Source organism: Lepus europaeus, chromosome 21 (assembly GCF_033115175.1).
Source record: "Lepus europaeus isolate LE1 chromosome 21, mLepTim1.pri, whole genome shotgun sequence".
Taxonomy (NCBI): Eukaryota; Metazoa; Chordata; class Mammalia; order Lagomorpha; family Leporidae; genus Lepus; species Lepus europaeus.
This window is the reverse complement of record NC_084847.1, coordinates 6,117,743-6,138,757: the sequence shown is the minus strand read 5'-3', so window position 1 is coordinate 6,138,757 and position 21,015 is coordinate 6,117,743. Positions and strand designations below refer to the sequence as shown.

General features: G+C 46.1%; 1 protein-coding gene across 2 annotated transcripts in view; it reads right to left on the bottom strand.

The window, feature by feature from the left end:
- RBFOX1 (RNA binding fox-1 homolog 1) overlaps positions 1-21,015 on the bottom strand; it is a 364,369-nt gene that overhangs the window by 47,671 nt on the left and 295,683 nt on the right. For both annotated transcript variants that reach the window (XM_062180761.1, XM_062180760.1), the window contains exon 9: positions 6,866-6,998. In XM_062180761.1, the coding sequence (XP_062036745.1) occupies positions 6,866-6,998 (133 nt within the window). The remainder of the gene's footprint in view (positions 1-6,865; positions 6,999-21,015) is intronic.

Here is a 21,015-nt window from a genome sequence, read left to right as displayed (position 1 = left end):
AGCTTCCAGGAGAACAGAAGTCAAGAACGTTAACTGTGATCACAAACCACACTGTGAAGGGCTGGCTTGCTTTCATGGAGTGCAACACATGCATGTTTTGGACAGCAATGAAAGGCTGCATGAGTGATCTACCTTCAACTCCAAAACATGAGGAGTTGTCAGAGTTGTCTTCACTGGTGTTGTGAGACAAAGCCACTTGGCAGCAGTGTGATGTTTCTCTAAGTTACTAACAGCACCATTCTCTAAGTTACTAACAAGCACCATTACTACCACCACTCCTAGGTACAGAGCAATCGCCCTGGGTCAGTCCCTAGTCTCAGCACTGGGCAAGCTCAGCATCTCAATGAACCCTTGTGACACCCCTATGTGATGGGCAATGTTCTATCTTTACACAATGAACCCTTGTGGCACCCCTATGTGATGGGCAATGTTCTATCTTTACACAATGAACTCTTGTGGCACCCCTATGTGATGAGTACACATGAAGAAAGTAACCAAAGAAAGCTAGGTATTGATGTAGCTGGGACTCTAGAGCTGGTTGTCTGATTCTACAGCCCAAACTTTGAGCTCCTTTGGTAGACAGTGGTGGGCAAACTTGAGCACACATCAGAATCACCTGGAGATCCTATGCCACACCTAAAGCTTCTGATCCAACAAATCTGGATTGGAGAGGAGGAGCTAAAGAATTATGTTTCTAACAAGTTGCAAGGATGTTGGTGCTGATCCAAGGACCAAGAGAATCACTGCTTTATGGCAATCATCTCCCAAGTGTTATTTTACTTATATTTGAGACAAAGCTGATGGTAATCCTCAGTGTCACTTAACTGTCCCATTCTGAAGGAGGAGCCAGGTCTAGGAAAGCTCTTCCACAAAGTCTCACGCTGGTTTCCAAGAATACACCCAAATCCACCTTAAAGCCTCGTCCAACAGGTGCACTGTAGATATCAGTTACGTGAGGAAGTGAGAGCAGGGTCCTAAGCTTAGGATACAGCTAGAGATGAATTAACCTCAGCCCAGTCACAGGAGATGGGAGTTACTGTCATGCACTGAACAGGTGCAGCCCTATTTTAAAGCAGAGATGGTATGTCTAGCCACACAAAGGTAATTGTATTGCTTGTCAATCACTTTGGGACTGCAATATGCATTTGCAAGAACATAATGCAAAGCACATCTCATTTTCTCAGAAAGGTAATAGCAGTAGTTAAATATTTGGATGAATGTAAGCAGGGAATGATTGCAGTATAGCAAATTAGTTTACTTTAAAAAACAAAAAGAACGAAAGTATGGGATGCTCCAAACTACACAATCTGATTGTGTAATATAATACATACCAACCACAAATATATTCTTGTAGGAAAGGTTATTTGAAACTTCTCTACCCTGTTGCCCTTGCTAACTAGAAAATAAATTAAATTTTTAATGTGCTAAAATATAACATTTTGAATGGAAAGCAGGTGGGTCTATGGACTCTGTGGTATTTGTACAGAAATGTGTGTATGTATGTTTGTACGCATATTCCTAGAGAAAATATAGTATTTAAGCATGTTATCAAAGGTGTCTCTGAAATTTCTTTTTCCCTAAAAAAGCTTTAAAAACATCAACTTTAAGCTTTTCCTCTGTATATCCAATCGAGAGACTTTCTGGTTACCTTAAAAAGAAATTATTGGGGCCAGCACTGTGGTGTAGCAGGTGGAACCGCGGTCTGCAGTGCCAGCATCCCATATGGACACTGGTTTGAGTCCCAGCTGCTCCACTTCCGATCTAGTACTCTGCTATGGCCTGGGACAGCAGTAGAAAATGTCCCAAGTGCTTGGGCCCCTGCACCCACATGGGAGACATGGAGGAAGCTCCTGGCTTCTGGCTTCAGATCGGTGCAGCTCTGGTTGCCGCCAACTGGGGAGTGGAACAGTGGATGGAGACCTCTAACTCTTTCAAATAAATAAATCTTAAAAAAAATTATCCTCTCTCATAAAATTAAAGTTAGAATTCTAGGAAGTAGTCTGATCATGGGTAATTAAGACTTTAGTCCTAGTGTTTATATTAAATGAGAAAGTTCCTAAGCATCAGATACACTGGTTGCAGATCTGACATTCAGAAAATAAAACTAGAACACATGGCTAATTTACAAACAGAAAGATATACAAAAATAGTGCCAGATTCTGGTGTCAGAATTTGGGTTTTTGTAAACCTGAATCTGCAAACATCCCCAAGGATCTACTTGCAGGGTTCATTCTTGCACTGGCCAATATTCAGAAGCTTTCTGCTGGACTACTATTGTATCTTTGTTTTACTCAAAGTAGCACACAGCATTGCAAACATACTTCAAACAGGCTAACTCTGGGAACTTGTGCACAGATGTGTCAGAATTAATTACCTGAGAACGTGTAAAACACCTTTACTCAAAGGTTCCCAGAGAACAAAGTCCAAAACCCTACACAGACACTGCATGCTTAGGTAGGATTTGGGTAGGATTTTTTTAAAACGTCCTATGGTGCCCCATTATAGCACCCTATTGTATCCTTATGCAAGATAAATGGTATGCACTAGGCACTTGATTTGTAGCTGTTTAATAATTAAGAAGAAGAACATGGTGAGGCCAATCTCCCAGGGTTCCTCTGGAAAGGGAGGGGTCGAGCTGCAGTCTTCTAACACTGGATTCTACACAGAGTCTGGAGGCTTTGTCTCCAGTGTCTCCAAGTGCTATCTTGGTCCACACATCATCAGTTTTCAAGCTCCTTTGAAGAGTAATTACCCAATGTTCATTTCTCCCAAATGTGAGCCCTAAGGAGACAGACCAGACTTTGTGGTTCCTCTATCAAATTCAACTCCAGGATCAAATTCAAGGAGAGATATGGAAAACCTCATCTATTCAGCTCTCTGTGAAACTGTTCCCTAGCTAATATTTTATTTACAATCTGTACATTCCATAAACAATTCAAGTGCCTCTGTCCAAACCCATCTCTGTGGCCTGGGGGTAGGGGAGGTCTGTGAACTGTGGGTGCCTCCCAGCAAGAAGGTAAATAATGCATAGAGGGAGATCTAAGATTCACCTGTGTGTTGAACACATGCCAAAAGGGCATTGAAAAAGAGCAGAGTGTGGGCAGCTAATAAAAATTCAATAACTCTATCAACCTCAGCCTAGAAGCTACAGTTGACTGAACCTGTGGCATACAACGGGACTTCCTATTTGTAAGCTTGCATGCACGTCCCCACTACACCATTGATCAATCCTGCAAAGGCAAGACCATTCTTCACTCTCCTTCTAAGGAAACTGACTCTACAGAGGTTAATTAAGCTACTAAGGTTGCATGAGATAGGATTTTGGGGCTCAGTCTAATCTGTCTCAAACCCTAGGTAGGACTGTACGAATCCTAGCCTGCTCCTTCTAACATCACATAGCCCTTTCCATCCATCTTAGCAATCAATAGGGACTTGGCTGGATGGGTTTAGGGTCTTCTACTTGTTTTGAGGATTCCTTCATCATCCTCAATACAGTCCCTGCCCCAAGAAGGAATAATTATGCATTAATGTCCTTAAAGTATTCAGTGTAGGCAGGTGCAAGAAAATAGATGAGGGCTTCTTCAAATCTTGTGTTTTTAAGTTATTGGAGGGAACTTCAGAAAATATCACGAGTTGGACAGAAACATCGAATCTATAAAAGGAAATGGGTGAGTGGAAAGGCATCCTTAGTGAGTCTTATGTGATTATCTTGATGCTGGAATCACCCAAGGCTCTACAAATGCAGCCAGGGAGATGTGGTAGCATTCACCAGTTTTCTGTGGAGGGCTGGGGATGTGGGATCCACCATGGACCTATGATACATGACTCACTTTTGCTTCGGATTTTAGCAACCACAGAGATTCACAGTAGAACCTTCATGAAGAACAGAGGTTTAGGTTGGCAGTTAAATAGCTCTTCAACTGATGACAGCAGGAACGTAAATAATTCTTTAATACATTTCAATGATATCTTAGGAAAGAATGGGATCACCTGGTGTTGAGGAGACTCAAAGAACAAGATCCTAACATGGCATCTCAGGAGATGACTGGACTTAGCTGTATCCTTTATTTTTCTCTCTCTTGGGAAGTCTTCTCTAAACTCCTAGGGCTTGGATAAGAACATATTTTGGTGTTCACAAAAAACCCTACCTTACTGCTTACCATATTTAACAAAATCGTTAGCTTGTATGTCACCCATCCCCACTCTGACTGGAAGAAATACCTTGAAAGATGCTATTTGTCTCTGCCTATTTAGCACTCCCCCAACAAACAAACAAACAAATATGAATGAGCAGGGAGTTGAGTTGACTAGGACTGAAGAAAGATGTTAAACATAGAAATCTTCCTTCAGAAGATTTCCTCCAGGAGATTCCCATTAGCTCTGCACCACCTGCATCCCAATGACATCATCTCCTGGAAACAGGAGGCTACCTGCCTCCACAAACTCAAGGGGGGGGGGGGGGGCCCATCTCCCAACCAGCTCATGTTCTGTGGCTTGCTCTTCTCTAGTCCTTTCCGAGATGAGCTGGTCCCATGAATCCTTTAAGATGCCAGAGCACTCCAGAAAGTCTGAAATCCAAGGGAGCACTCAGGCTATCAGCTGAATTTCCTTCTTTTCGACTGAGACTTCGCTCTTACAGATTTAGGAAGACGTGAAAACCCTGCACGGCACTCCCGGTGGAGTCCTGCTCTGAGTTCTTAGTGCGAAGTATGGTTGGAGAATCCTAGCCATACTACTGTCACTAAAGAGGCACAATCCATCATCACAACCACAATGATTAGGCATACTGGTGGAATATTAAAATTAAATCCCATCAGAAGTAGTCAGAGACACACTGTTTTACCATTTGGAAGTGCCTGTGTCTCTCCCTGGTGATTGTGGCATTAATTAGTTATGCATGGGTATTCCCGGCAAAGAGCAGGTTCATTATAAGTTAGAAAATTTCAATTTTATAGCAGGTGTGTTATGCTGAGATTTTTATAAATTGTCCATGTGAGGATAAGCCATATAATTTTACTTTATTATTTTTTTTCTGTTCAATATAGTGTGATGCTGAGGGTATACACAGCAAAAAGCTGCAATTACTATGTACTGAGGTAAGATAACAATTTTCAGACAAACCAATGTGGTAGAAACCTGCAATTTTGCATTTATAGCTTATGAATCTTGCTTTCATAATTACATGAGCCCAGAGGGTAACTTGTTTGTTTCTTTCTTCCTTCATGACTCCTTATGTGACCTTGGGAAAAAAAAAAACAAAAACCTCTACCGCATTTCTGGACTATAAAATGGGCTCAATACTGTGGGGCTGTAGGTACAAATTATACTCTCAATGATACCTTAAGACATATGGTCAGATAGATAAGGTTTCTGACATGTAAATGCATTTTGGAGGATAGGGAGAACTTAGGGCCAGTTGATCTCTGGTTTGTTATTTATTTATTTATTTATTTATTTATTTATTTATTTTTGTGACTTTGTCCACTAGGAAGCTATGAGTTGACTCCACTTTAATTACACAAGAAAACTGAAAAGCACTGTCTTCGTCCTTTGCACTCTAGTTTCTTTTTTTTATACTTTCAACTTTGTTTTATTTGGAAACACTTCAAATGCTCTATTTTAGAATGGGTGAGATAGGAAAAAATGATGAAAAATATTTCCTTGCCATCATCAGTGTGATGGAGCATTGACCAGGCTAATTCAGATGACATCAGACGTATAAGCAACAGAGCTGTTGAAAACCACATTTAACCCTGCCTGCCAGTCCTGAGGGTGGCTATATTCTCTCTAAGGAACAGGAAGTCAGCTACAGGTCAGAGAAGCCTCCTAGCAGACTCTCTTGGGTACTGCGGACTTTCCCCCAGAGCAGGGTCTCTGAATGGCAGCGTGGCGGACAAGTTGAGCCTAACTACTCCCTGCGATGGAGGGACTGCCCTGCATCCCTGGACTGCACCCCTTGATGGACCTGCATCTCGTGATCCTGTCCTGACAACCAGCACCACTGTTTTCCTTACAAATGCCCCCCTGTTCTAGGGCCACTGCCTTAGAAGCATCCTTCCCTCTCCAACCCTAAGGGCCAGGAATGTTCTCTTGGTGCTTCTAACAAAGGGCAGGAAAAGTAGCACCTCACCATTGCCAGCCACTACGTCAGCACCTTTTTTTTTTTTTAAAGCGTTCACCACCATTTTTTGATGCTCACTTGGCCACACACTGAAGTCCCACATTAAGGACCCAACAAGCAGCTGGGAACAAACCCATCTGCAATCTCCTCACAGAGGAGACAAGAAAGCCAATGCGTTTGTGAAACACAACCAAAAAAGCATCTTAATTCCAATTTCACTCAACTCTTGAATGTTTGCCTTTGACGCAACACCCAATTTCTCTTCTCACACAAAGGTTCATAAACCTCAAAGCACAAGACGTCTTTGGGGAGGGGAGCGACTACACCCCAGCGATTTTTATGTATGGAACCCTCACATCCCTCCGTGGAGGAATTCAGGGGCAAAAGTGGTCCAACCTCCTTAATAACCAGATGTTTGCAATCATCAGAAATACATCTTAGGCTGTAACCATTTCTCTGTTCTCCAGCATTCAGTCTCAAAGAGAATTTACATAACAACATGTGACATGTCAAATGCTTAAAGGTACCAACCATGACAGGACAAATTACACTCATTTTTCAACACTCTTTGCAAGGTGCACCACTGCAGGCGCGGGCCGGGCTGCATGCTGGGGCCGTTCTGGAGGGGCAACCAAGACCATCATGCGCGGGCAAACAGCTCCGTGCCTCCGGGGAGGGGAGGAAAGAGGGAGGGAAGGGTGGTGCAGGGAGGCCCGCCTTGGAGGGGGGGGCTGCCCCACTTACCCGCCGTAGGCCGGGATCGGGGGCGGGGGCGCCGCAGCCCTGAAGGTGTTGTACACGGTGCGCCCGCGGCCTCGGAGGTGCGCCCCTCGGTAGGCGGCCGCGGCGGTGGCGGCTGGATACGGGAAGCCGGGCACTGTGGGCGAGAGGAGAGACAGAGGGAAGGCGATCAGATGCACACCTGCCCTCTGGGCCACGTGTTCCAGGGCCTTGTCCCTGCAGGGCCAGGTGAGATCCCGGCTCCCCACCCTGCTGAGATGGCGAGACAAAAGGCAGAGAACGGCTGGGTAGGACAGCAGTCACTGGAGAACAGGGTAGGCGACCAACAGAGGAAGGCTCGCTACACAGACTGCAAGGTTAACAAAGACGCACATGCAATGCCTTCTCAACCACGGTACCCCAGGGGACGCCAAAGCGTTTGCGGGAAATGGAACGAAAAGTGTATTCTGGTGCAAAGAAGTTGGGAAATCCATGCCTAGCTTTCTTTTTTTTTTTTCCAAAATAAACATTTTCCGTAAAATTTTTGAGGACCCTTTGTATGCATGGATGTCAAAACATTTTGCACCAAAACACACTTACCTTTTAATTCCATTTCCTTGAACTTTTAAAATGCCTGCATCTACATAGGCACACGGGGGCTTCCCAAAGTTGGTGGAAAATTCACAGTATCTTTGAAGTTCATGAACTCTCTGAAGCCCCTTCAGACGTGTAAATGTACATCTGGATGTGTATGCCCCTGAAGGGCTGTATAGTATAGATATGCATATTGTGCATATAAATATGAATGTAGGATGTATTTACACACGGTATCTCCGTGCAAGTGCATACATGTGTATTTGTTTATACATATGCACGAATGTCCACATACTAGTAGCTACCTTGGGGCTGAGTGCACCTGGTTAGCTGTTTATTCATACCTCTTTCCCCATTCCATTCTTATTTCTCTTTATGCAGATTCATGACCTGTGAGGATTTTTCACTGAAGTATTCCCACACATGCACATACCACGGGTGCAGTCACCACTCACGTCCCGAGAAACGCATTGCTACCAGCATCTAGGAGCCCGCTACCCTCCTAAGCAGCTTTTCAAAGCAAACACAACAGCCAGATTTACCAACAGAGAAGTCTGGGAGCTTCTTCCTGTTGAGAGCAAAGCGTGGCCAGGGTTTTCTCCCCTGGGGGAAAGTTCTCAGAGCCGTGGTGAGGAGTCACACGGGGCATTAAGCTGGATAATTCCTTGAGACCCCTGATACTCCATCCTGGTGGCTCCATCTGGGACAAGGTGACCCTAGCTTACATGCGAATCAGGACTGCACAAGGTCCGCAGCACCTTTGGGAACCCAGCTCTGCCCGCTGACCACGCTTGGCCCCGGCATCCAGGCAGGGTATCCCGACTACATCCCATAGAGGAGAGCCCTCCTAGGAAGCTGCTATGCCAGGTGAGCCGCAGAAAAGGCTCTGAGCTCTTGACCTGCACCCAGCACACACACACTGCCTCTCCCGGGCTTCTGCAGAGCACCTGACCTCGCAGGAGAGGTCACCATCTCCACCCTGTGTCCAAGCAGCAGCCCACCCACGCCTTCCCACTCTACCCGGAATCCTTTCCACGCGTACTTCTGCAGGTACTCAGTGAGGTGTACGTAAAGAACAAGCAAAAAGGCACAAAAGGAAGCTGGAGGAAGAAAAAAGTGTTCCCGAGAGACCACAGGGCAGTCACAGGTTGCTTCCTAGGAGGCTGGGGCTGGCCACGTTAGTGACCTGGAGACCTGAGAAATACACGTGAGGTGCCCACATGGTACCAACCCACAGAACCCATTCTCAATCCCATACCACCTCCAGGAATCACATGGACGGGAACCAACCCAGGGGCCCTGAAGTCCGACGGGCTGTTGTAACCCACAGTGATCAGGATGGGAAGAGGCCACCCTGCCTGATGGAACCTATCACATCTTTCTCTCATAATGTGATTAAAGTACTAGGATTAGGGAGCCATGCCAGAATGACTATATCATTCACTCAAGAACACCAGCAAGGCTATTTTCCAACATTTTTACTGTTGAGGACAAATCATTTGATGGAACTCTCTTGCCAGCCCTGGCAACTGACATCCCCGGATCACATTTCAGCTACCAAGCTTGCAAGCTGACAGAGGGGCGTGCCTGAACAGGGGACAGTCAGGAAATCCGAACATCACCAAAGCGCCAGCGTCACCACGGGCGCCCAGACCCTCGTTTCAGAAAACGGGCAGGCATGCATCAGACTGCAATTCTATCTTGCCACAGTTCAGAGATTAAGTTTTCGTAGGAACGCTTCGGATTGTGAAGGAGAGAAAATGAAAAATTCACAATGTGGCAGAGCAGCTGGCTGTCTGTGCGAAGAAACCTGGTAATTACGCTGACCCATTCATTATCACCGGCTACGCGGCCGGTGAGCGAGACAAGATCCCTCTCGGCAACAAGCCGCTTTTGCAGTCACTCTTGGAGGATTTAGATGCTGAGAGACAACGTGGAACAGAAGCCCCGCGACACAGTGAGGGGAGCACACGCTGTCAGAAGCGGAGCGCCAGGGTGCCCTGGGTGCTGTTTCAGGATGGATTTGTCTCTCCTGAAACAGGATAAGGTATCTGCAGGTCAGACTACTGGGCCCCATGGGCCCCTCCAAGCAGGGATCGTTGGACGGACTCCTATCTTGAACAAGGAACACAGGAAAGACCACAAATCAACGCCTGGCTTACATGTCACCTTCCTGGGAGACCAAGCTCCTTTCGGGAAAACACAGAGGGTGCACGGATTATGCTCTGGGCCACAGGCTTCCAGAACAAAGTGCGTGGCGCCTCCACGGCCCCAGGGAAGTGCCTGCTCAGTGGCCTCTTTGCTGCCCTGGCTGCAGAGTGGACAAAGTGTCCCTCTGTGAAGTCCTCCGCTGGTCATCACACTCAACAAGTATTTCCTTCCTTCCTCCTTGTCCTTCCCTCCTCCTCTCCCCCTCCTTACCTCTTCCATGCCTGCCTTCTCTCCATCATTCCCCTCCATTCCCTCCTGCTTCCTCCTTTTCCTCCCTCTCCTTCTCTTTCCCTCCCTCTCTTCCTACCTTGCTTGTTTCCTTCCCTTCTTGATTTTCACCCTTCCTTATCATCTATATTTTCAAATTCCCTTTCCAACAAGGCTGCCATCCTCCTCCTCGGCCATTTGACAAACTCAAATAGCTCAGATGGCAGTGTTGAAACTAATGCTGGAATGCAAGCTCCATGAGGGCGGTGGTCTCAGTCCACTCTGCTCCTTGATTTAGCCAAGTGTCTGGGACTGGGCAGGTACTGGGTAACTGACACTGCCTTGTCACCCATCTGTGGTTAAGCAATGTCTGTCCACCTCCTTCCACACTGTCCTGTATCACGGGGGCCTTCCCACACTCTGCAGATGAAGAGTGTGCAAGTCCCATTCCCCGAGCTCCAGCATGATCGCTGGAAAGATGGCTTCTACTTCCATTTCCAGAGATGCCGCACTGGTCCAGAAGATGTAACCATGCACAGAACATGTGTGATTGCAATGAAAGTGGAGACGGCTGGTATAAACACATTTATACGTGGATTGATCAGAGCTTCCACTTACATTCTCTCTTAATATTATTACCGCAGCACCAATATCAGGGTTTGAGATTCTTACTCTGGGGAAAAGTGAGACAAACTCTTCCCCCATACACACCAGGCAATGCCTATTAAAAGGTACAGAGTCACATCACATGCTCCTTATCGTCCCACACAATGTTCTCTCAAAATCCAGCTAGAACAGTCCATGAATGCTGCAGTTGTGTGTGCCAACAAGGAACAATAGAAAACAACAGTGTTTGCCAACTCAGACTTATCTGATGTGAACTGGCACCTGCTGTATTTCTACCCACATTCAGTACAGGGTTTTTCTCCTAGATGGATGGTTTACAATACCATAGTTCCATCTCATGCCCCTAAGACAAATGGCCAATTTTCATGGCAAACAACAACAAAACCAACCCACACCTGTACGTCAAACATTCTTCACACGTCAGATGAAAGGGACATGTATTTTTCTTACATGCCTACAAGGTAACTTGACTTGTAGATGCTGGAATGGGGCTATATATTTGAAGCATGTGATTAAGGTACAGATTAAACAAGACCAAAATGCTTTTATCCTACAATCACATAGGAACAAAATATCTGAACCACAGGCTTACTCTGTTACACGACACTCATCTTTTGCTGAGTTATTGTCATCATGCTGTCAATCAACACAGCAGTTCAAGAGTATGGGTCCAATAAATGGGCAAGACGTCTTTGATAAATGCAAAGCAAAATGCTAAATGGAAATTCACAATGTCCTATTTCTGGGATGGAGCAAAACCTGGTGAAAATTGAAGTTATATCAGTTGCCATGTCAATTAACTGTAGTCAATGTCTCTTTGTTAATCAAGAACAACTCTGGAGACAAAAATGACATTGTACGACAGGCATTTGTGAACCTCAGCACTGGAGTTTGATCTTTTTCTTCTTACATTTCGGGTGAACAAACAGGTAAATAGATCATCAATCAGGGATTCGGCAAAGTATTTGGGCTGATACGTGGACATCGTCCACAGAAGTCCTTAGTTCTTGGCCTAAGGAAGATGAGGAAGGGAAAAGCCACAGGTTCATCATCCTGGAGAAGTTCCTTCTTAAACCATGAATCAAAGTGAAAAATGTGGTCTCACTGCAGCAAAAATTGGATTTAGTTCATGAGCTAGAAATGAATCTCTCCAAGCAAACAGGGCACGGGACAGGAGCAAATAACCAACTGCACATCTTATTGACACTTCAACATTCCCAACCCGCCCACTCTCAGCCTTCAGCTGGATTTATACCTGGAGCATATTATGGGAGGTCCGTGGAGTAATCTTCTCAGTTGTTGGAAGTAAGGCGCTCTATACCATGGAACTCAATGAGATGAAAACTTAAGGCACGTAACAAGAGGCGTGCTGTGATGTGCTCAAGTATCGACACTTTTAAAGGGAAGATGTGTGGGTGTATCCACCAGCCAAATGAGCCATTTACCAAAAGCATCAACTGCATGCTGCCTGTCTCCCCCTCAAAGACAAAATCCCAGTCTCCACCTCAGAGGAGCTCGGGCTTGATGTATTTACAGGGACGAGGGTGTCTCTTCCCTGTCTCTTTTATGAACATGGTGCTTACCTTCGAAAATAAACACAAATGAGATCATCTTGCCAGCCCAGAAATCCCGAGAGAAGAAACACAAAACCAGTGGAAAATACTTGAGGGTTATAAACTGCATATTAAAGTTTTAGAGCTCTGGGAGAGACAGAATAGTAGCAGATGCAAAACCCGACAGGGGGGCAGAATCTGCATCAAAGCCATAAAAATATACAACCGCTTTAATGGGCAATTATTCTTTGCATTTGTGCACTGGTTTGAATTTGCATGAGACTGCCAGATGCCCGGGGAAAAGGTGTGCCATCGGAATGGAGGAGGGGCTCTCTCTTTGTCCCACACTTCCTCTCCCTTGGCCCCACAGAGTCACCTTTCCCCACCCCTGGTAGGTTTAAAGACAGAGAGATGTTCATGCTAACCTGGGGTTGAATTGTTTCCTGAGTAATTTACAGTAGGAAATACACCACTCTGGGGGTGCGGATGCATTTCAACAGCAGGTTCATGGGTTTTGCAGGATCCCCCTTGGGGGACTCCCATTCCGTGTGCTGGGCTATCAATCAAGAAGCAGCATAATTGGTAGCGCGCCGAGGAGAGACAAACAGTCAGCCACTGCTCATGGAGGGGCAATTTCAGAGGCAGGGCATTGAGCGATAAACATCACAAGGAGCAGTCAAAAACAAAAAACTGATAATTTTCCAAATGGCCAAAAAGAAGGTTTTTTTAAAATGAATCTCCAATAAAGGCCCAGCTAATTGGTTTATAATGCAGTGTCTGCATACAACTAGGTCACTCTTTTTAAATGGTGCCATTTGGAAAATTAAATGTTAGAGTGTATTGGGTTCCAGGCCAAAACCAAACTGCAACGGCTTTCAAATCTTTAAAATTCCTTTAATTGCAGATATTTGGGGGAAAAAAGAGGGAGCAGAAGAGGGCCTCATACTTTCAAGTCATTTACAAAAAGACCAAAACAGCTCCTTCATTTGTGCAATCTCCGGTTGTTGTGTTCACATAAATTTATCCCTGAAACACACATTTGGGATCAACTCTTGTTTCACTACAAAATGCATGTTGATATTAAATACTGCTGTTTAGAAGTGAATAAATCTCCATTTTGGACAAACATTTCCTTATAGGACATCCTCATTTGAAATGCATTGAATAGGAAAACAAAAATTTCTAATTAATGTACAAGTCTAATCACCATTCTCCACATGGAAGAGTAATTTTTCACTGTTCATTTGCTTGGTTTAATCTCAAAACTGACATAACAGAAACGCAATGTCCTATAAATCTCCACTCATTTGTTCCTTTAATATTCATATTCCATTGAACTGCGGCTGCTTGTTGCTGCAGTCCATTACAACATGCAAAAGTGTCGATAAAAATATTATGAAAGGCAAGATGTGTTTCTTCCTGGCTGTGTGCGCCATTTATTTGGGGGAAGACAATAAATGGCTTGTGGATTGTCCCTCGGCCTGCTGCTTGGTGGGTGATTAGTGATTAATTACCTTGCAGCAAATTGACATGGCACGAGGAAATTGACACAGCCCTGATTAATTAACTTTTTATGGGCAGCAGTTACCCACAAACACCGAGCAACATAATTGAATCTCTTTACAGAATGTCATGGTACAAAAGTTTTAGTCAAATCCAAATTAGCCAGAAGTTTCCAGGCTGCAAGAGGTCTGACAGGGATGTGTGGAAGGAAAGGATTGGCAAGAACATCAACCAGGAGAGAAACGCACCTTTTTGGAGGGAACAAGGGCTGCTGACCATGTGCTGGCCTCACTGCCCACATCGAGGTCAAGGATGTCAAGTTCAACTTCAGCTAGACTTTGGGGGTTAGGCTGTGAGAGACTAACACGTCTCGCTTTCATCGAGCCTCACGTGGCTGATGCTCCTTGACACTTAACTTGGTTCCCGAATTGTCATCTTCGTTCCAGCATCACCTCCCTTCCACATCTTTACCTCCTGTCTCCTGACACCAACCACGGTACCCACCACGCCACTCTGGGGTGGTTTGTTTCTGGTTCCTTATCATTCTCTCATCACCTCAACGGATTTCACAATTTCATTACCCATGTCTCTGTGAGGATGCTCTGAGGACTACACTGGGGTCACTGCTACTTTTTTAATTCATTTGACAGGTAGAGTTGAGAGAGAGAGAGAGAGAGAGAGAGAGGTCTTCCTTCATTGGTTCACTCTCCAAATGGCTGCAATGGCTGGAGCTGTGCTGATCCAAAGCCAGGAGCCAGGAGTTTCTTCCCAGTCTCCCATGCGGGTACAAAGGCCCAAGCACTTGGGCCATCCTCCACTGACCTCTCAGGCCACAGCAGAGAGCTAGACTGGAAGAGGAGCAACCGGGACTAGAACCCGGCACCCATGTGGGATGCCAGCACTGCAGGTGGAGGATTAACCTAGTGTGCCATGGTGCTGGCCCTACTGCTACCTCTCTAATACCCAGAAAAGGACCCAGCAACAGGGCAATCATCGAAATGGGTCTTGATCACACTGTCAGATAGACTCAGAGCCTCAAAGTACTTTTCCCATGGAGGGACATCAGGATGGTCCCTGAACCTGTTCCAGGCAGCTTCTCCTATAAAGGACACATACTACAGGAGAAGCTCTGGGTTTGTGATGATGTTCGTCACTTTGTCACCAGGGATCCTGGACTTTAGTCAGCCAAAAATCCAGGCACTGATAACCACAGTAACCCAAGCAAACATGTGATTATGGCTGGTACACGGCCAGTCCGTTATGAGATGGAGGAGATTCAGCTGCGCTCGTGTTAACAGCTAGCACTCACTAACACTTGCTAAGCGTCAGATGTGCAGATTAACTCACCAACTCGTCACAAAACACTATTAACCATTATGATCGCCACCCTCACGTTCCTGGGGAGGAAACAGAGGGATACAGCAGCTCAGAGACTTGCCCAGCGATCTGAAGCCAGAGCCCACAATCTCATCTATTACCCAACACGCAAGGAGGACAAAGGTATCCCTGCCCAGCCTCAGGAGAATCTCCACGCTCCCTAGAATCTCTCCCTCCGGCTTCCCTCCCGTTGTCTGGGCAAGCTGCTACATCCTCTCGCTAGATCCATGCCCCAGCCGAGAGAGCCAGCCGCCATGCAGCACCAACTGGGTTACGCCCCAGGAGACTCTGCAGCATCTCCCCAGAGATCTCCACGCACTCCCGGCGTGGGGAGGGTGAGATGCTGAGGGGGCGGCTGTGCCATTTCTCCCCTTACACGGATTTATGCTCTGAGATGTCAAGACACCTGGATAGGCTGTGCCCCTTGGCTGCCGCAGGGAACGCTGCTGATTCCCATCCGTGATACACCCAAAGCCAAGCTGCTCCCCTGTGCCACTGGGGTTTATCTTCACATCTGGATGTGCGTGTGCAGGGGGGTGCATACAATCCAAACACGCTGGGACCCGGACTCGGCCAGCAAGGATGTGGGCCAGGGTTACGGCAGAATGGCGTTAGCGGACACCATGGCTGTGCAGGTGAACCCAGTTACTGCCCACACTGGGAGCTCTGTATGACTACATTTTACTACAAGTTTTGAATTTTGAAGACTGGAAGAAGAAACATTTGAAGATTTTGGAGGAGCTGAGTAAGATACTTAGAACACTTTGGGGTTGTCATTTTTTTTCTGTTCTTAGTTAGCTCACATTGTTATCAAATACCACGTCACTCACAGCTTGGTTTGAAATACATGTCTTTCATGGAAATAAGTACGTGGAATCTAGAAATCCAGAAAAGTGCCTGTGGTGAACACACGGGGGCTTACTTTGAGCAGTGAGCCTGGGGTTCTCGGGACACAAAGTTCTCCTAATTTAAAGAACAAAATCTGAGACAGGTTTGGGATGCAGCAGGTTAAGCGGCTGCTTGGGATGCCTGCGTCCCTTATCAGAGTGCCTGGTTAGAGCCCTGGCTCCTCTGCTTCTGGTCCAGTTTCCTGCTAGTAGATCCTGGGAGGCAGCAGATGGTGGTTCAAGCGCTTAGGGAGCCTGTTCCCAAATGAGAGACCCAGACGGAGTTCTGGCATCCTGGTTTTGGCCCAGTCCAGTCCTGGCTGTTGTGGGAATTCAGGGAGTGAACCAGCAGCTGGAAGATCTCTCTTTCTGCTTTTCCATTAGAGGAAAACAAATGCATCCCTCCCCCAAAAAATCCAAATTCACAAAGCAACAATAAACCCAAACATACCACTCACCCATATGGATATCCTTTGATCATTTCAGCCCTGTGCGATGTGGAATTAGGACAGCAGCACGGTTTTAACTCACTGCTGCACTGCTCCCACATACCTCCCTTCCCTCCAGGCCACAGAGGGTCAGGTTAACCTCCCAGACAAGCGGCGGAAGGCATGGCTGCTGAACGCATGCTGATGCACGTCACTGCCTGGAAGAGGCCTTTGTGATCTGTCTACTCACAGGTATTGACACCCCCCCCCCCCCCCGCGGAAGATTTTTGTAACATTTCATTCAGTAAAATGAGGAAGAATCTCAACCTTGGAGTGTTTACCTTGGCAGGACTGAGGATAGCTTTTGCAAAAGTGCTTTCTGCCATTGGAAGGGATGTTGAAGACAGACAAGGCCCTATGACACTGAGGTCTGTTTTAACTTTGACAAGGCAATTTACTATAATCTATTAGTTTGAGGAAACTTGTGCCAGTGTCCTCTGAGATTAGTTTTGTTTTCTCCGGGCAGCCATGGAAAAAAAAAATAAGAACTGAATGATGTATATAAATAATTCCTTTAGGTGCATACACAGTGAAGTTTCAATTGTTAAATCATTCAGGATCAGTCTAACAGCTGGCCGAAACAGCAAGCTCAGTGAACTTCCTCCTCAGGTAGAGAAGAGGGCAAGTGCCAGGAATGAGCTTCCTTTGGGGCTCAGCTGGATCTCCTCTGGGTGTGCTGCAGCTCCTGGAGACCAGGCCCTCAGTGGGGGCTGGTGGTGACTCACGGGATGGGTGCTCAAGGCCGTACCTTGTCCATTTCATGTCCCACCACTGCTCGGGGACAGCTGCTCCGCTGGTGTTGAGGCTATCTGCCTTGGGTCTAGGGAGCTCCTACCTGGTATTCCCAACAGCCCTACATACAAGAGACAGAAAAGCAAATGTCCAGTCTCTGGATCAATATAAACCTCCCAATGTCCTCTGATACCTGCTAACAATCCAGGAGACCATGAGTATGCTAAGAAGCGAAGGAGGGCCAGCGCTGTGGCTCACTAGGCTAATCCTCCGCCTTGTGGTGCTGGCACACCGGGTTCTAGTCCCAGTCGGGGCGCCGAATTCTGTCCTGGTTGCCCCTCTTCCAGGCCAGCTCTCTGCTGTTGCCCGGGAGTGCAGTGGAGGATGGCCCAAGTGCTTGAGCCCTGTACCCACATGGGAGACCAGGAGAAGCACCTGGCTCCTGCCTTCGGATCAGCGCGGTGCGCTGGCCGCGGCGGCCATTGGAGGGTGAACCAATGGCAAAGGAAGACCTTTCTCTCTCTCACACTGTCCACTCTGCCTGTCAAAAAGAAAGAAAGAAAGAAAGAAAGAAAGAAAGAAAGAAAGAAAGAAAGAAAGAAAGAAAGAAAGAAAGAAAGAAGCAGCGAAGGAGAAAACGACCTAAAATGCTTCCAGTGGCCTGAAAGGGCCTTTGCTGAGAGATGTCACTCAACGCTCACCTGGTAGGGATGGATACATGGTCATGGGTGTGGCTGGGAGACATGGCCAAGGTCGCATGGCCAGGGTTACCAGGATCATTAACTCCCAGCTCTGGCCTTTTACACTAGCTCACATTGTGCCTCGGGGGAACATTGTAAAACTGATAGTAGGGGCTAGGACTTGCTGGTAAAAGCCTATCTTTTGGAAGTGTTTCTACGGCTTGCATAGCAACAGCGTGCATGGCAACGGCTAAGGGGGGAGATGATAAACACACAGGGCCCACTGGGTCTATTGAGGTGTTTCTCAGAGGCTTGTTTGTGAAAAGCTATTGGGAGCCAAGCATCCACCCTGCACACACACAAAACCCAAGGAGACATATCTAAAAATGTGGCCTGTTACTTGGTTCTCAGATTGCATCTTCTCAACATTGCTCTCAAGTTCTCCAGCTGCAATAGTTTTGGATTACAGGCCTTTTATGTGAACGATACCATGATTTTTGAAAATGGTGGTTTGGGTTCTTAGTATTGTTCTTAAAACTGTTCAAACCATCCAGTTGAAATGAACTACGCTAACCTCTTTCTCCTTCATCAGGAGCAAGAGGTACTTCCATTCACTGGGTGTGGAGATTTATTTTTGAACAGAAATAAGGCAAGGAGAAGAGGGGACCACCTCTGTGGCTGGACATATTCCTACGCAAGCAGCACCAAGAATCCCTACCTCCACACTCGAGTCACTACCAGTGCCACCGGATGCGCCTTCTCATTCCTAAGCTGTTAACTCCCAGCTCTGCCGACTCACAGAGGGCTTGGCTCCATTTGCAAAGCTGAGTCACTGATGAACACGCACCTGCTCCGCGGCATCAACCTGCTCTCCTTCACACCCCAGGAAACAAGCAGCATCTACTCTTCGGCCCCTGCAACTTCCACGTTCAGATCTCTCAAGAAAGAACGGGTCCTTTTTTCTCATTGTAAGTCACCAATAGTTTGGGGGAAGCAGACAAACTGTAGCTGAGTGCCTAAAAAAGAAACTCTCAAAGTAACTTCTCTGGAAGATTTCTCCCTCGCCCCTGCGGAGGCTGCAGGAGGGTGGTCATTTCAAGGAGTTCAATGTGAGAGCCGCAGCAGCCGGCTGATCCTCTTAAGACAACGTGAGCATTGAAAAGTGCTTTCTGTCAACGCTATCACAGGACTTGGCGTTTCCGGGGAATTCCCCTGGAACGGCTGCTTTGCTGCTTTTCAGAAACATCTCGTCTTGGCCTTGTTCTCTGGCTGTGCATGCACGGGGATCCCAGGGCAACACAGTTTATTGTTTTAATATCTGTCTGAGACAAAGCAAACGCATCCTCCAGTGACTCCTTATCTGTCATATGTATTTCTGTGAAAGAAATATCAAGACAAATAAGATGTTTGGCGGCACACCACGGGATGGCAGTTTGTGCAATTGGCAGCTTTTTTGCAAAAGCAAGACCCCCATCCAAAAAGAGGAAAGTCACTATTCTGCATTGAGATTAATAACCACAGCACTTGGTTCTGAGACCAAATAGTGGCCTGAAATGTGTTTTTTTTTTTAAAGAGCCTTATGTATTTATTTGACAGGTAGAGTTACAGATGACAGTAAGAGCAAGAAACAGAGAGAGGTCTTCCATCCACTGGTTCACTTCGCAAATGGCTGCACTGGCCAGAGCTGGACTGATCCAAAGCCAGGAGCCAGGAGTTTCTTCCGGGTCTCCCATGTGGGTGACAATGGTGGAGGAAACTCTACCAAAATTAGAAGGACATGGTGGATCACCATGGAGGGCGTGGATGCCCGTAACTTGGGACTCTAACAGCACAAGTGTTGGAAAGTGAGCTAAGACCAGATCGCTGCAGCCCAAGCCACTGTGGTAAAGCCGCAAGGAGAACCTAGAGAGAACCTGGCTTGGAGTGCCATGGGGGATAGTGTACCTGCCAAACTAGAGGAGAAAAAAAAAAGGACAAGATGGACATGTTTCTCTGTCCCTGATCACTTTGCAATGGCATCCTGTAACAAGCAGATAGAGCAGGCACCATTTTGGACATACGTAACAGTTGTGCCAGCTTGTCTGTACCCAGAAAGCAGCCTAGTGGAGACTCCTGACTCTGGTGGGGAGAACTCACAGGGGGCTAGGAGCCTGTGACTGTGTGAGGTGTCTGTATCTGGACTGGAAAAAAGCAGACGGTATGTGGGAGGACTCATGGTGTGGCTGGGACTTTGTGTATTCTCAGAAGGAGACTCCACATGCTCAGGGCTTCCTGGTCACCTGGTGAGAGACATTGCTGGGGAATCTGAACTTACACTGTGGACTGCACAGATCCTTCTGTGGTCTTTGGGACAGAGCAGATAAATATTATACCCACTGGGGCTAGGGCTCAGGCACTGGTCTCCTTTCAGGAGAGGAGCTCAGCTGAGCAGAAAATATTTCCCTTCTAATAAAAAAAAGAGATAGAAGATTTACCACTGCAAACCTGAGTTTGTCACATTAGGCACACTCTTATCCCTGGAGAACGGAACAGAGCTGTCTGGCCACACCTACTACAAGTCTCTAGATATTCACTGAAAGCAGACATTCCACTTATCTACAGAGACACAGTAAAAAGATAAAAGCTACCTCAGGGAAAAAACAAAAGAAGAAACCAACGAATATCTCCACAAATGCCAAACAACAAATGCATCAATTCAAGAAACAAGAATACGGAAGACAACATGACACACTCAACACAACACCTCAATACTGTATTGTGAAGATGATGATATGGAAGAAATGCAAGAAATGGAATTCAAAAAATTGGTTATAAGATTACAAAGAAGAAATAAGAAGCAAATGCATGAACTACTGAAATCTGAATAGGATATGACAGAAAATTTCTCCCATGAAATTGAGATCTTAAAGAGAAATCAAAATGAAATGAGGAACTGAATAGAACAAATAAATGCAGTGGAGAGCATTAACCACAGAATCGGTGAAGCAGAAGAAAGAATATCAGACTTAGAAGACAAAGCACAAGAAATTATACAGTCAAACCAAAGGCAAGAAGAAGAAATTAGAAATCTAAAAAACATTGTTGAGAATCTACAGGATACTATAAAACAACCCAACATACAGGTTCCAGGAGTCCCTAGAAAGAAAGGATTAGAAGGCCTTTTTAGTGAAGTAATAACAGAGAACTTCCCAAATTTGGAGAAAGAAAGGGATATCCAAGTATAGGAGGGCACACAGAACTCCTAATAGACATGACCAGAAAAGATGTGCACCACAACACATTGTAATCAAACTCACCACAGTAAAAAATTAAAAG